General features: G+C 40.2%; 2 protein-coding genes across 2 annotated transcripts in view; both read left to right on the top strand.

Moving 5' to 3' along the window:
• The first annotated feature begins 2,696 nt into the window (after positions 1–2,696).
• dusp5 (dual specificity phosphatase 5) lies at positions 2,697–7,884 on the top strand. Its single transcript, XM_005743633.2, has 4 exons — positions 2,697–3,197; positions 4,147–4,286; positions 4,881–5,100; positions 7,104–7,884. Exons 1-4 carry the CDS (start codon positions 2,834–2,836, stop codon positions 7,508–7,510), a joined length of 1,131 nt encoding a protein of 376 aa, XP_005743690.1. The 5' UTR covers positions 2,697–2,833; the 3' UTR covers positions 7,511–7,884.
• Positions 7,885–8,679: 795 nt separating this feature from the next.
• The window catches only part of smc3 (structural maintenance of chromosomes 3), a 25,254-nt gene continuing 20,653 nt past the window's right edge, over positions 8,680–13,280 (top strand). The window contains exons 1-11 of the mRNA XM_005743706.2: positions 8,680–8,869; positions 9,522–9,597; positions 9,731–9,769; positions 9,865–9,932; positions 10,201–10,272; positions 10,871–10,950; positions 11,048–11,126; positions 11,455–11,572; positions 12,075–12,250; positions 12,511–12,591; positions 13,123–13,277. Coding sequence (XP_005743763.1) covers positions 8,855–8,869; positions 9,522–9,597; positions 9,731–9,769; positions 9,865–9,932; positions 10,201–10,272; positions 10,871–10,950; positions 11,048–11,126; positions 11,455–11,572; positions 12,075–12,250; positions 12,511–12,591; positions 13,123–13,277 — 959 coding nt within the window. The 5' untranslated portion in view covers positions 8,680–8,854. The remainder of the gene's footprint in view (positions 8,870–9,521; positions 9,598–9,730; positions 9,770–9,864; positions 9,933–10,200; positions 10,273–10,870; positions 10,951–11,047; positions 11,127–11,454; positions 11,573–12,074; positions 12,251–12,510; positions 12,592–13,122; positions 13,278–13,280) is intronic.

The following is a 13,280-nucleotide window of genomic DNA, read 5'->3' as shown; positions in this document are numbered from 1 at the left end:
ATCTATCTATCTATCTATCTATCTATCTATCTATCTATCTATCTATCTATCTATCTATCTATCTATCTATCTATCTATCTATCTATCTATCTAGGCTAGGTCCTTTTCTTTCTGTCATGGGGCGCATAGAGATAGTTTTGTTTTTGTTCTTTCACAGTGTCAGTCCATCTGTGTCTGCCACTGCGTCTGTTTCACTGTCTGCGCGTTTGTCATATTTCTGTTGTTGACTGCTGCTCTGTTTTGCTCTGTTAGTTCCCACTCATTCATGCAGCAGACACAACATGATGTAACACCTATTTTTTAGGTTCATTTACCCAAAGAGGCTGTCCGTGTCCCATCTTTACATTATGTACGGCTGGTTTGTTTCTGGATTTAAAAAGTGGTATACCACTTGACTAATTTCTATGCTTTTCTCATCTTTAGCAGATTCAGAAAAAACAACAAAGTCACCAATGAACGTATTCTACTTCAGGGTGTTGGTTCTTCTTTTGCATGTACTCATAGACCAAGTATGACATACATTCAATCCAAAAAGGTTTCGGTTGGATTAAGGGCTGCAGACAGTCACAGCTACATATTGAAATCCAAATGTGCAAATGTAAACAAAACTCATACACAGTGCTGAGCAGTGTGTCAGGATTGTTTGCATGTCATGTGAGTGTAGGCAGTGTGACGTTTAAACTTGTTAATTCATTTGTGGGATTAGGATTTTAAGACCAGGGATGTTGGGAGGATATAACGCTGGTTCACTGGGTTTTACATGGTAAGCGGAAGTTAGAGGTTGTGTTTGTCAGCTACTTTGTCTGAGCTCTCTATGACATTCCCTACATTGCTGAATACTACATGGAAGATTATTCTCACGTAGCCTTTAGAAAAGAAAAGAAAAGAAAACTCTTCTTTAGGTATTTATTTACAGTAGAGTAGGTGTGGTACTCACAAACATGCACCAAATGAACCGTTTTCTTTTGCTCTTGGTGTAAATGTTGTTACTTGTAAGCCTTGTGATGAGTTATGTGAATTTGTTTTGCATTTATTTCTTAATTGTTTGGCATATTTTTAAAACTGCATTTGAAGCTCTCAGCTCTAAAGATGTAGTTTAGACCTACTTTAGAGCTAAAGTTTACTACAGTATGACATTATTGGAGTGTCTTTAGTACGTCCACAGATCTGCAAAGACCCCTGCATAATGTCGAAAGTAATCAATACTTAAAAAACTACTTTGGGTACAATCAGTGTATCATTTGATTTTAAATATCTTAAAGGTACTTGTTTCTTAGAAATAGTAAATAGCAGCATAATTTTTAAATAATTTTCTTTACAACTTGTGAAAATGAAGAAATCATGCAGATATAGCGTTGTAAATAAACATAAAGTAGTAGTGTAAAAAAACATAGAGTAACATAACTTAAAGATTTTATAGTAACTTGTTGTTATCTATCTGCCTGTAAGTTACTGAGAAATTTGCTGCAGTTTTACTGAATGTTGCTTCCCCATTGAACTTTACTTACTGATAATTATGTTAGGTAAAAAACTACACTCAAAATCGAGAACAATAACATGGGAAATTTCGCCACATTACGCAAAAACTTGTGGGGAGTGTTATGAAGTGCTACCTCTGTGTGATAGCATTTTGCTTTGACAACATTTGAGATATCAGTTAAAGCAACTGAGAAGAATTCTTTCTGGATATTGGATGTGATGGGTTTGGTGCGGACTTTTGTCATTCTGCTTCCACTTAATTGATACCAACATTCATTGAAATCATTTCATATTCATATAGCACTTTTGTAGTCTTACTGACCGCTCAAAGTACTTCAGACTACATGTCACATTTAACCATGCATTCATAGAGTGGGCTATTTTGTTCACTCTGGTGAAAACATTCAAACTCCTCAAAGAAAGGCCCCAGCAAGGGTATGAACCAGGAACCTTCTAATCCAGAGCAGCAGCTATAATCAGATTTCACAGCTGACTCACAATTGCGTCTCTTGTTTTTCTCGGTTTAAGGTCGCTTAATTGTGTCCTGTAGAGGAAAATCATGTTGGATAAACTGCTGCAGGCAATAAGAAAACATTAAAAACACATGAAAAGGGCATACTTTTATGGGAAAGCACAGCTCTAAATTGCAAAAACAACTACATGATGTTTTTGTTAACAAGTTTAGCTGAAAAAGAGGGAAATGAATACTTATAATGCTCATACTTAACTAAGCTTTAATTAGTCAGACAAAAGAAAGCAGTAAAAGGTTAATGAAATGATAGTTGCACCTCTATTTCAGACATTTTGTATGGTTGTCGTTTAATAGGCTGGATTTAGTAAGGTGCACATTTGTGTTGCACTCGTATTTCTGGATGTTATGGTTGATATCCTTCCTCCAAAACACTTGTGGGACCCTTTCGTTTTATTTTGTGCAGTGAGCTGTAGGGTCATCCCTTTAAAGCGTCTGCCTCTGTGTCCTTTCAATGGTCACTGAACACGAAGTGGAACCTGAAAATAATGAAAGGACAGGTGTAGGTGCAGGCAGAGGACACTCTGTGAGTAATGGCTGAATCAAACTCACCGCAGTTGTAATCGCGGTGTCGTGTTTACAAGGGCCGCGGGAGGAGTCACACAGTCGAGTCAGAGCTGTGGGCGTGTCTTCTTGCCATCGCGCCGCGCCGGTGTCCATATATGGTTCGTGACGTCTTGCTCCGGAGGTTCCATTCACATAAAACTGATCGGCAGGAATCCCCTTGGAGGAAATGTAGGCACTGGCGCGGGCACTTCTCTCGCCCGTATTCAGGAGTAATCAGTTGAATTTTTTAGGCAATAAAAACAAGTCCAACAAATCAAAATGAAGGTCTCTAGCATAGACTGCCGGCGTCTGAGGAAAATCATCAGGAAGGAGTATGGAAGCTGCCTTATTGTGGACTGTCGACCTTATTTTTCATTCACGAACTCTAATATCAAAGGCTCAGTCAATGTTAATCTTAACTCAGTGGTAGTCCGGAGATCCCGAGGAGGACCGGTGCCCCTGCAGTTTGTCATCCCGGATGAGAGAGCTCTGTTTAGGCTTCGGGAAGGGAGCATTTCGGCTATAGTAGCGCTGGATGACCGGACGTCCCACTGGCAAAAACTGAAAAAGGACAGCGTAGCTCAAATAGTAATAAACACCCTGTCACATCTTGCGAGCGGGGCCAACATCTGTTTCTTGAAAGGTGAGAGATTTGGCGAGATGAATTATTTTAATATAGACAAAAACAAAAGACGGAAAGTTTTTTTTTTTTTTACTAAATAGACCTTTTAAAAAAGCCATTAAGGCAACTCAGTTTTATATTTGTTTGTTTTTATCATTTAATCTATTTTATTTTATTTCATAAGAGTTTTGAATTCGTCCATATTTTTATTTGTGGGGATATAAATTCAGAGTCAGTTTTATATCTTTTATGGCTTTGTATGTTGTTGTGGCACAGACTTAAAGATGAAATCTTTTTTATTATTATGACAAATTGTAAATATTGTTTGTTATAATCTAAAATGTATCCTTATAATTGACTAAATGAAATATTAAGAAGTTATTGTGATTTTATTTCAAAAGGAGACGAAAGGGCAGAAAGAAACCTTTAATATTTAATCTTAGTCTATTTTTTCCCTGATAACACTGGTACTGTTCGGGGCAGTTCTTCGCCCCTTTTGCCTGTGTTAAGAGTAGCCGACATTTTCTTTTACTTCTTGGACATACTGTAGATGTCCTGCGTGCGTCAGTGGAGCGGATGAGTCAGTGCGAGAGAAACGCCAGCAAATTGGTGGTGCAATTGCTTTCGTTGATAAAACGAAGAATTTCACCCCTCCCTATCCGCACTACCTCTTTAGGCTAAACAAATCCCCCGGGGTTTGTGTTTAAACACATCCATCTCCGTCTGTCACTTGTGCGTCCTCAGAATGTTGGCCTAAATCGATTACCGGTCCTTCGCTGCGGGCTCCTGTAATTAATTACGCGTCTGTAATCAGGTTATAGAGGTTATAATCCGGTGCTAAGTCTGTTTCATAAACGCTGCCATTTCACAAGATTTGTGGTGTTGGTCGGAGGAGGCAGAATTATTGTAAGCTCATTCATTAAAAGTGTGTTTGTTTGTTTTTGGGGTTTTTTTTGACTGCTTCTCTCAGGAGGATTCGAGAATTTCCACTCTCAATACCCTGAACTTTGCACTGAGGTGAAAACCATTGACCAGAGCGGAAGTGAAACCGAGAAAAGAGTCAGCAACCACAGCGAGAAGCTTTCACACCACAAACCAGATTATGATCAGGTATGGAAACACCCTTTAGCGTACAATGCAGTACTTCCCACCATCTCTCCTACAGGACCACGGGGCACAAAGCCACTGCCAGTTTTTTTTTGTTTTTTTTTTAATCTAAAAAGATACATACACACAGGCACGCTCAAGGCATGCTGACATCAGAGAATTTTATTTTTGGCACATCAAAACATTTTCTCAACTTACATATGATATTATATGACCTTCGCTGCTCCCCGGTCTTTTTATAAAGACAGCATGATGCCCAGCTGATATCAGGACACCCCATAGAAAAGACAGCCTTTCATCCCTGACCTTTCTGCTATTATTTCCACTGACCAAATAGAAAACATGTGGCTAGTTTAGATTTCAAAGAACACTGTTGTGCCTGGTTGATGCATTATGGGCTCTTTCAATACCGGGGAATTCCTCTAGCATCCTGCCTCCATTTTGTCTGCAAATGACTGTAATGATCGGCTGGCAGGTGTTTGGATGTTCCTGCTTGGACAATGGTTGTGTCATAGCAGATGGATAAATCTGGCGATCGAAGCTGTGTGTCGTGAGCTTGACTCATGTCTCCGCTTTCTCCCTCTTTTCCTTCCTCAGGGTAAACCAGTAGAGATCCTGCCTTTCCTCTACCTCGGTAGTGCCTACCATGCCTCCAGACAGGATTATCTCAGCGACCTTCACATCACAGCCTTGCTCAACGTGTCACGCAGGGACCTGCAGCCGGCCAAGGGCCACTATGACTACAAGTGGATCCCTGTGGAGGACAGCCACATGGCCGACATCAGCTCCCACTTCCAGGAGGCAATAGACTTTATAGGTGAGTTGAGGAGAGTAAATGCATTTAACTGTTGATTTCTGCTTCACAGGGTTTGCCTTGAGATGTTTTGCTATCTTAGAATACGGCTGACTCACTAATGCTCAAACCAGCTAGGAAAGGGAATAAATAGACCAACATTAGATGGATGCTTTTCCGGCCACAAGATCAGCGTCGGTCTATATGTATTTATAATCCAGCTTCACCCTAAGGAGTCTCAAAAATACCCACGCTGAGTGAGCGAGATATCTATACATGGATGCATTTATTTTTGAAATGCGTCTTTGTCTTCAAATAGCCTCCCTTTATCGGTGCCGCTCACCTGCTGCCATTCACAAATAGAGGGCTATAAGAAACCCGGCTGTAATCAGTTTAAGTTAATCGCCAGCCTTCAATCCCCCACCAGCATATACTGCCTGTCTGCTTTCATTCAGGATTTGCTCACTTCCCCCGTTCCCTTCCGACCTCCCCCCCTTCTTTCCTTGAAAAAGACAATCCCATGCTGGCCAAATCACATGGTGCCGGGTGTGGCCAGTCAGTGTGACAACTGGGTGAGCTGTACGTGTTTAGTAATGACCGGGTGTAGGAGGCTGGGGGCTGGCTGGCACACACACATACGTGCATGCATGCATAACAGCATTGTTTATGATGGTTGGGTGGAGGATTAATGACAGCTACACAATGAGGGAGGACATCAGTTTTTTTGTTAGCAAGAGGGACTCATTGGTGGACCTGTGGCCAGCAGGGCAGCAAATGTGTTACAGAGGAAAAGAGAGTGCGTGGGAGGGAGAGAGGTGTCGGATAATAGCAGCAACAGCAAAAGATGTACAAAATGTGCTGGCGGCTATTTATATCCAGGCATAACCAAGGACAAAGCTTACCCACAAGCAGCTTGGCTGACCTGTATTAGCTGGATAGTATTGTGCATTGTTTGGGGATGCAGCCTACATTTAGGGTGTGTTTAAATATCTTGCCCATTACATAAGGCAGTTTTAGCCTACATTCAAAGAGGGCCTCAACATTTCATCAGGCACGCTAACTGATTAGACACGGAGTACAAACAGATCCTCTGGGCTGCTGGTCTCATAAAATCAATCAATAAATCGGAAACCCTTCCGACCAAGCGGGTGATGTAAACCAGAGAGGAGAAAATAAATATTATTGACCTCGTGCATGAAAACAGCAGTTGAAGCATGCCATGACATCTCCAGCCAAAGGACGGTAATTAAAACACTCACTGCTGCTGCCCCGCTCTCATAGCACCCTCCTCTCCAGATGAAGGTTCATTATTCATTCATGTGGTTTTATCGGGAATCAGAGCAGTCAGAAATCAGTCATTCTCCTTCATAAACGCACAGAAGTGGCCCTTAATGTTTCTGCTTAGTGGACGAGGTGATGTGTAGGTGTCGTTACCGGCTCGTGGAACTAAGTGTCAATATGTAGATCAGACTTAGATGCGAGACAGAAAAGAAGACATGTGGGTGTTTGCTTCTAAGAATTCTTGAAACGTGTTGCGAAGGACATTTAGACAGATGTGTGAAAGTGAACTCGTGTGTAGGCCTTAAAACATACTGAGGAGTGTGTAGGAGCGAGGCGGCTCCAAATTAGAATACACTTCTCTCTGCTACAGCGAACACCACATCAGCACCCAGCACCCCCACAGTGGTGCAGCAGAAAACAAATCACATGTACAGCTGCACTCTGTGACTAAGTCAAGCCTCCCACGTGCCACTTACAGTAGCAAATGACGTGTGCTCATTTCTTTCTACAAAATAAATGTGGCAAACTAGATGTTCATGAGAAAGAAAGAGAGATAAAATATTTGGGGAAAAGTGTTCCTATAATATAGTGAGAGTGATCGAATAGACAATAATAGCCCAGTTAAATTTCTTTCCTGTTCCAAACTCCTGATTTGAAATCAGTTTGATGTGTGGTTTTCTTATGCTGATGATTAAAGAAAGAGAAATATGTCACTGTCTCACCAGATTCCTCCCTTTTTCTTCCAGATCATGTGAAGCAATCAGGGGGGAAGGTCCTGGTACACTGCGAAGCAGGCATCTCTCGCTCACCTACCATCTGCATGGCCTACATCATGAGGACCCAGCAGCTGCGGCTTGATGCAGCCTTCGACATCATCAAGCAGCGCCGGGCAGTCATCTCACCAAACTTCAGTTTCATGGGTCAGCTGCTTCAGTTTGAGTCCGAGGTGCTGTCCAATGCACCGGCTCATGCTGCCACACCTGAACCGGCCACGCCCTGTGTCTCGGAGTCCGCTTCCTTTTTTGCCAATGACTTTGCCACTACCTTCAACACCAAAAACTTTGAGCCGTCTGTGTTCACCCTCCCTACCTCTTGCCTGCAGTCCCCAGTCCACCACCAGTTCAAACTGAGCCCAATAACTGCACTGCCTTAAAATAAACTGTGACTGCTTGTAGTCTTACTTGAAAATATAAAAATCAACGCTCTCTCTGTGTGCCTCCGGCAGATCAGATAGACTGGAGATCAGCCACAGACACAAAGAAGAGTCAAAGACAACTGTATTCATAATAGGACTTGAAGCCTATGAAATCCATGGGCTACAGACACTGATGCTTTTTTCCTGTCTTCTGAAATAACACAGCACAGTGATAAACTGCAATATACATGCCTTAGGTTGATATTGTGATTCATTTGCCTACTCACAAACATGGTCAGGCATTTAAACCTAATTTATTTGAAAATGATGGTCCGTTTTTTCAATAATGTGGATACAAATATGTGTTTAATAAATGTTTTCACTGCAAAAAACATTGTTGCCGTGTAATCTTTTATTGTGCATGTGGCAAATGCCCTTTTTCATTCAAGCCAACATAAACATGTTCATAAAAACAAGACAAAGGAATGACCAATATTTATGGGTTTAGATAATAAATCCTGTCTAGACAGGCATAAATGCAGCAGTAGAGGCAATAGTGACACCTACAGTGGCTTAGAGCTGGCCCTTGTGACTAGAGGTATATTTAGATCAGAAGCCTTGCATGTCTTTCGTACCTATAGTCGCCTTCCACACAGCCGTATTTTTTATGCATAATCTATGAAAGCGATGAAACTTGTCGCTTTCATAGAAAACTTAAACCAATTTTAATCAGAATTTTGAGACATCAACTACTAGAAAATAATTACAGTCAAAATTCCTGGTAGAAAACTGTCTGCACTGTTATTTAAAGACACTATAAATAATTTTGATAATCATTAATACAACAATGTTGATCATTATTACCACAGTCATTATGATGATTTTTTTTTTTTTTTTTTACCGCTTTTAGTCTTATATTTCCCAATGCTGCTCATCAAAACAATTTTGGCGCCCAGAGCGCAGACTGCTAGACTGTACCAACTAAACAAAAAGAAAGGCGAATAAACAGCAATAATAAAAGACCTAATGTTATGTCACAAACGTAACCCAACCGTAGATACACATTATATTATTGTTATATTTGAATTTTTACCTTTCATATGAATTATTTAGCTTCCCCACATGTAGGAATATAGTGCAAGTATATCCCTACAACCCAGTTTCACAAAATGGTATCATCCATTCTATCCCGCCCCCGCCGCCATTTTCCATGTTATTCTTTCCTGCCTTACAGTATTTTATGATTTTTAATGCAACAGTTTGATTGTTAAGTTTGGATTATTATAGTCGTGGTTTCTCCAGCTTGGCGCAGGGAGTGTTTCATCTCCAAATTTGCAGAGGGGACGCCCTGGATAAGCAGCCATGTATATTAAACAGGTAAGCTAACGAGACCAGACTGATGCGTGTTGCCGACTGTTACTGGTCTAATAACAAGATTTAGGCCAGCTTAACGTTTTTCCACTGAATGATAAATATATAGCTATCGAGGCTTCACTCAAAGTATAACGTTGATTGGATTGCAAAACTGCACAGGCACTCCATAAACGGCAAACGTTGTGTAGCTATCTAGCTAACGTTAGCTAGCGCTATTTGAATTAGTGTAGAAGTGAATTGCCTGTCCCCTCTCGAGATGCTAAGCTAACGCAACTAGGCCAGGCTCAGGTTTTCGGATTTATATGCTTCTTTTCATTGTTGTTATAACGTTTAATGTTGCATATGATGCAGAATACGAGAGTTTATTGTATAGTTGTCGGCTAACTCGGCATTGTTGAGTTCAAACCTTCAAAAATGTCCTGAATGAAAGTAGCGGTAGACCATCAGAGTGACCATCAGCCAAGGCCCTGTTGCCTCGTTTTACCTGTGATGGTGCTATTCAGCATAAACAGTTTACACACCCTATGTTTACAAATATTCATAGACCCAGGAGCTCTTTGACCATGTTTAACTGTAGCATGTGGTTAAAATATTGCACTGAAACAGCTGATGTTGTTGTCGGTGTGTTCACGGTGGTCTCTGGTTCCCTGTGCAGGTGATCATTCAGGGGTTCCGAAGTTACAGGGACCAAACTGTGGTAGACCCTTTTAGCCCAAAGCACAATGTCATCGGTATGTGTTCATCCACATCTTTCCATAATTATTTTGTATTGCACCTGAGTTGCTAATCAGGTTTTTCGGATACTTTATGTACTGTATGTCACCATATCCTCATTTTGTGTTTATTTTTCCCTTCGTCTTACAGTTGGGAGGAATGGATCAGGAAAAAGTAACTTTTTCTATGGTATGAAGCCTCAAAACTTGCTGCAATATAGAATTCAAACATTTAGACTTCTAAGACTTTAACTCCCGTTCTCTCTCTCTTTTTTTTTTTTTAAGCCATCCAGTTTGTGCTCAGTGATGAATTCAGCCACCTGCGACCTGAACAACGCTTGGCCCTGCTCCATGTAAGTACAGGAAAATGTACTGGGAACATGAGCCTTTAGTGGGAAGCTATGAATGCAAGTATCCTTGCTAAATAACAGATTACTCTCAATCAAAATCTTTGCATTTTTCTACCTGTGCCAATTGGCAAAAATGTTTTTTGTTTTGTTTTGTTTTTTTAATTAACTTTTATCACAGTGTGAGTGATTTTGCTTTAGCTTTGACTAAAACCTCTTTTGGTAGATGCCAAAACCTCGTTGTGTAAAAATCTCTCTCTCCCTGTCACTGTAGGAGGGAACTGGTCCACGTGTCATTTCGGCTTTTGTGGAGATTATATTTGACAACTCTGACAACCGACTGCCGGTAGGAATGGCAAACATTTCAAATTTATTCTATTACTGTATTTTCTGCTTGATTCCATTGTGATATTATTTAAAAATTTCCATAGGCCTCTCAAGGAATGTGTGTGTATGTGTTAAATAAATGGTCACTGAGCAGCTTGTGGCTAAACGTGTATGATCATATAGCCTCTTTTCAGTGCTGATATTTGTTTCACAATTAAATTTGCATTATTGTTTACATTGGTTTGTATCAAAGTAAACCTCAAAATAAAAAAAGGAAAACACAATAAACTAAAATCCAAAAAACCAGCAACATCAACCCTTTTATGCTTTCTTTTGTAACAAGACTCTTAATCTTGGGTATTAAAATGGTGAACATCCTTATTCCAATTTAAGTTGTTCATTTCATATTGAATATTGAAGTCTCTCCTGGTGATGACTGTTATGAAGACCACTGATTGCACTGCGTTGCCTTCAGTACACACAGTCCTTCTTATTCTGATGATGAAGGCCGGATGTCTGTGAAATGTTGCAGCCTGGTGATACTGTGGCATAACCTGCCAATTATCGTCCTCTGTGTGACCCTCAGCTTGCCCAGTGATAAATGCATCTCTTTCTAGATTGACAAAGAGGAAGTCTCCCTTCGTCGTGTCATTGGAGCAAAGAAGGACCAGTACTTTTTAGACAAGAAGATGGTGACGTAAGTATTGCGAGGGATCAGCTGTCCATGTTAAATTTGCCAAAGGCCAATACTACATGTGCGATTCCATCTATTCTATGCACTCTTCTTGTTGCAGTAAGAATGATGTCATGAACCTTTTGGAGAGTGCTGGCTTCTCTCGGAGTAACCCCTACTACATTGTCAAGCAGGGAAAGGTGAGAGACGAGTGCAGTGCCAAGCCTAATTTAATGCACAGTAGTTTTTGGTGATGTGAAATGAATTTCATTCTTCAAGCAGTGGTCATTGGGTGGGTAGTTCTAGTCGAACAGACAGTAAACCAGTGTTGTCCTCACTATTTATTTACCTTAGTAGTCTGTTTTCCAAAAACTAAGAGTATTAGTAGACTAAATAATTGATGTTAATTTAAAAATATATATATAATCATTAATTAATTATAATCATTATCATTTGTTTTCTGATAGGAATATCTCAGAGGTACACCAGATATTTGGAAAATTTACCTTATGTTACTGTTTTATGTAGATCAACCAAATGGCCACAGCCCCTGACTCACAGCGTCTAAAGCTGCTGAGAGAGGTGGCAGGGACACGAGTGTATGATGAACGCAAAGAGGAGAGTATTTCCCTCATGAAGGAGACAGGTAAACGCTTTTGAATACCTTTCATTTTGTACAACCGTTGATTGGTAGATTTTAATTCATTAATGTTTTTAATTGTCTGTGAACAGTTTTGTTATTACATGACATCAGCTAGATTGTTTTGAAAAGGCTTTATAATGTGTATCTATATGTACCATGTTTCATTAGCCTTAGGTAGGATTTGTAATTTGTGTCACATGTACTGTCGCCTCACAGCAAGAATGTTCCTGGTTTAAATCCATTCCAGGGCTTTCCTTCCTGCAGCATTTTAGTTTCATTGTTTGTGTGGTCGTCAAAGCACTTAAATGTATAGAAAAACGTACTCCATTTCCACTGTCTTATAGCAGTACTGTCAGATTTCCATCACAGTCACAGTTGTGCATGACTGTAACACATGGCATTGAATTGTTTCTGTAACAGAAGTACGGCTTAATTTTGTATACCTTTGGTGAAGGAGTTATAAAGAGGAAAAACCTGAAAACAATCCACTGTGTGTTTTCCTCAGAGGGGAAGCGAGAGAAGATCAATGAACTGCTGAAATACATCGAGGAGCGTCTGCACACCTTGGAAGATGAAAAGGAAGAACTGGCTCAGTACCAGAAGTGGGACAAAATGAGAAGAGCTTTGGAGTACACAATCTACAACCAGGAGCTGAATGAAACCCGTGCCAAGCTGGATGAGGTAATAAAGTTGTGAAAAACGTTGAAGTACACATGCAGAAAAAAAACACAAAACATAGACTTCTCTGTATTTTGATGCAGGCGTAAGAATGTAACGCAACCCATGTTGCAACCCAGTTGCATTATTTATGCAGTAAAACACGAGTTCTATTGTCCTAGACATCATTATAAACTTAATTAAATGTGAACAAATGCCAGTATCAAGTAGACTTTCCTGCCTCAGTAACAAGACTTTTGTACTTCGTTTGGCTCTTTTAATAGTTGTCCACCAAGAGAGAAACCTGTGGAGACAAGTCCAGACAACTGCGTGATGCTCAGCAAGATGCCAGAGACAAAGTGGAGGTAAAGAAACAAAAAACCCCAACAACCATTGCTTGGCTTCAGTGAAATCTCATCACAGAATGATATTTAAGATGGTGTTACAGTATTTTGTAAATGACCGTGAATGATGTGTTTGTGCTCTGGTAATTGATCTACTTTGACATTTTTGTGTTTTAGTAACAAAGTCATTTGTTAATATTGTCAGGGTTTGATTTTGTTCAGTGCAACATTTTTTTTTGTTCCTAAAGGTACCATAACCACACACAAAAAATGCAATTAAATTTTACTTTTGTGTGTTATTGTCACATCTAATGTTTGTTGACCTCTTTTTTTTCTTTTTTTTCTTTTTCATATATCATTGCTTATCTAAATATATCACGCATTTTTAGATGGTTAATGTCATCAGCTCATCTTTGTGACCTTGTTAAATAAATGACGCATCATTTAGTCGCTGCAAAGGAAGTAGGTTGTTGTGGGGGTTTTTTTTGTTTGTTTGTTTTGTTTTGTTTTCCCCTCATACAATGATTCTTTATTTTGGCTCTCTTTGTGTAGGAAACGGAGCGTGTTGTGCGAGAGCTGAAGTCTAAGATCTCTGCCATGAAGGAGGAGAGAGAGCAGCTGTCGGCAGAGCGCCAGGAGCAGATCAAGCAGAGGACCAAACTCGAGTTGAAGGCCAAGGACCTGCAGGACGAGCTGGCAGGCAACAGTGA

This window comes from Pundamilia nyererei, unplaced genomic scaffold, assembly GCF_000239375.1.
Source record: "Pundamilia nyererei isolate P.nyererei 1_Seehausen unplaced genomic scaffold, PunNye1.0 scaffold00134, whole genome shotgun sequence".
NCBI classification, from domain to species: domain Eukaryota; kingdom Metazoa; phylum Chordata; class Actinopteri; order Cichliformes; family Cichlidae; genus Pundamilia; species Pundamilia nyererei.
This window is presented reverse-complemented; position numbering and strand designations above follow the sequence as displayed.

What these genes read in the sequence shown, in the direction of transcription:
- dusp5 (XM_005743633.2), top strand. Translation starts at nt 2,834, where the DNA reads ATGAAGGTCTCTAGCATAGACTGCCGGCGTCTGAGGAAAATCATCAGG. An exon ending in ACAAACCAGATTATGATCAG is followed by an intron (nt 4,287 to 4,880) that starts GTATGGAAACAC and finishes TTCCTTCCTCAG; the next exon opens with GGTAAACCAGTAGAGATCCT. An exon ending in GGAGGCAATAGACTTTATAG is followed by an intron (nt 5,101 to 7,103) that starts GTGAGTTGAGGA and finishes TTTTTCTTCCAG; the next exon opens with ATCATGTGAAGCAATCAGGG.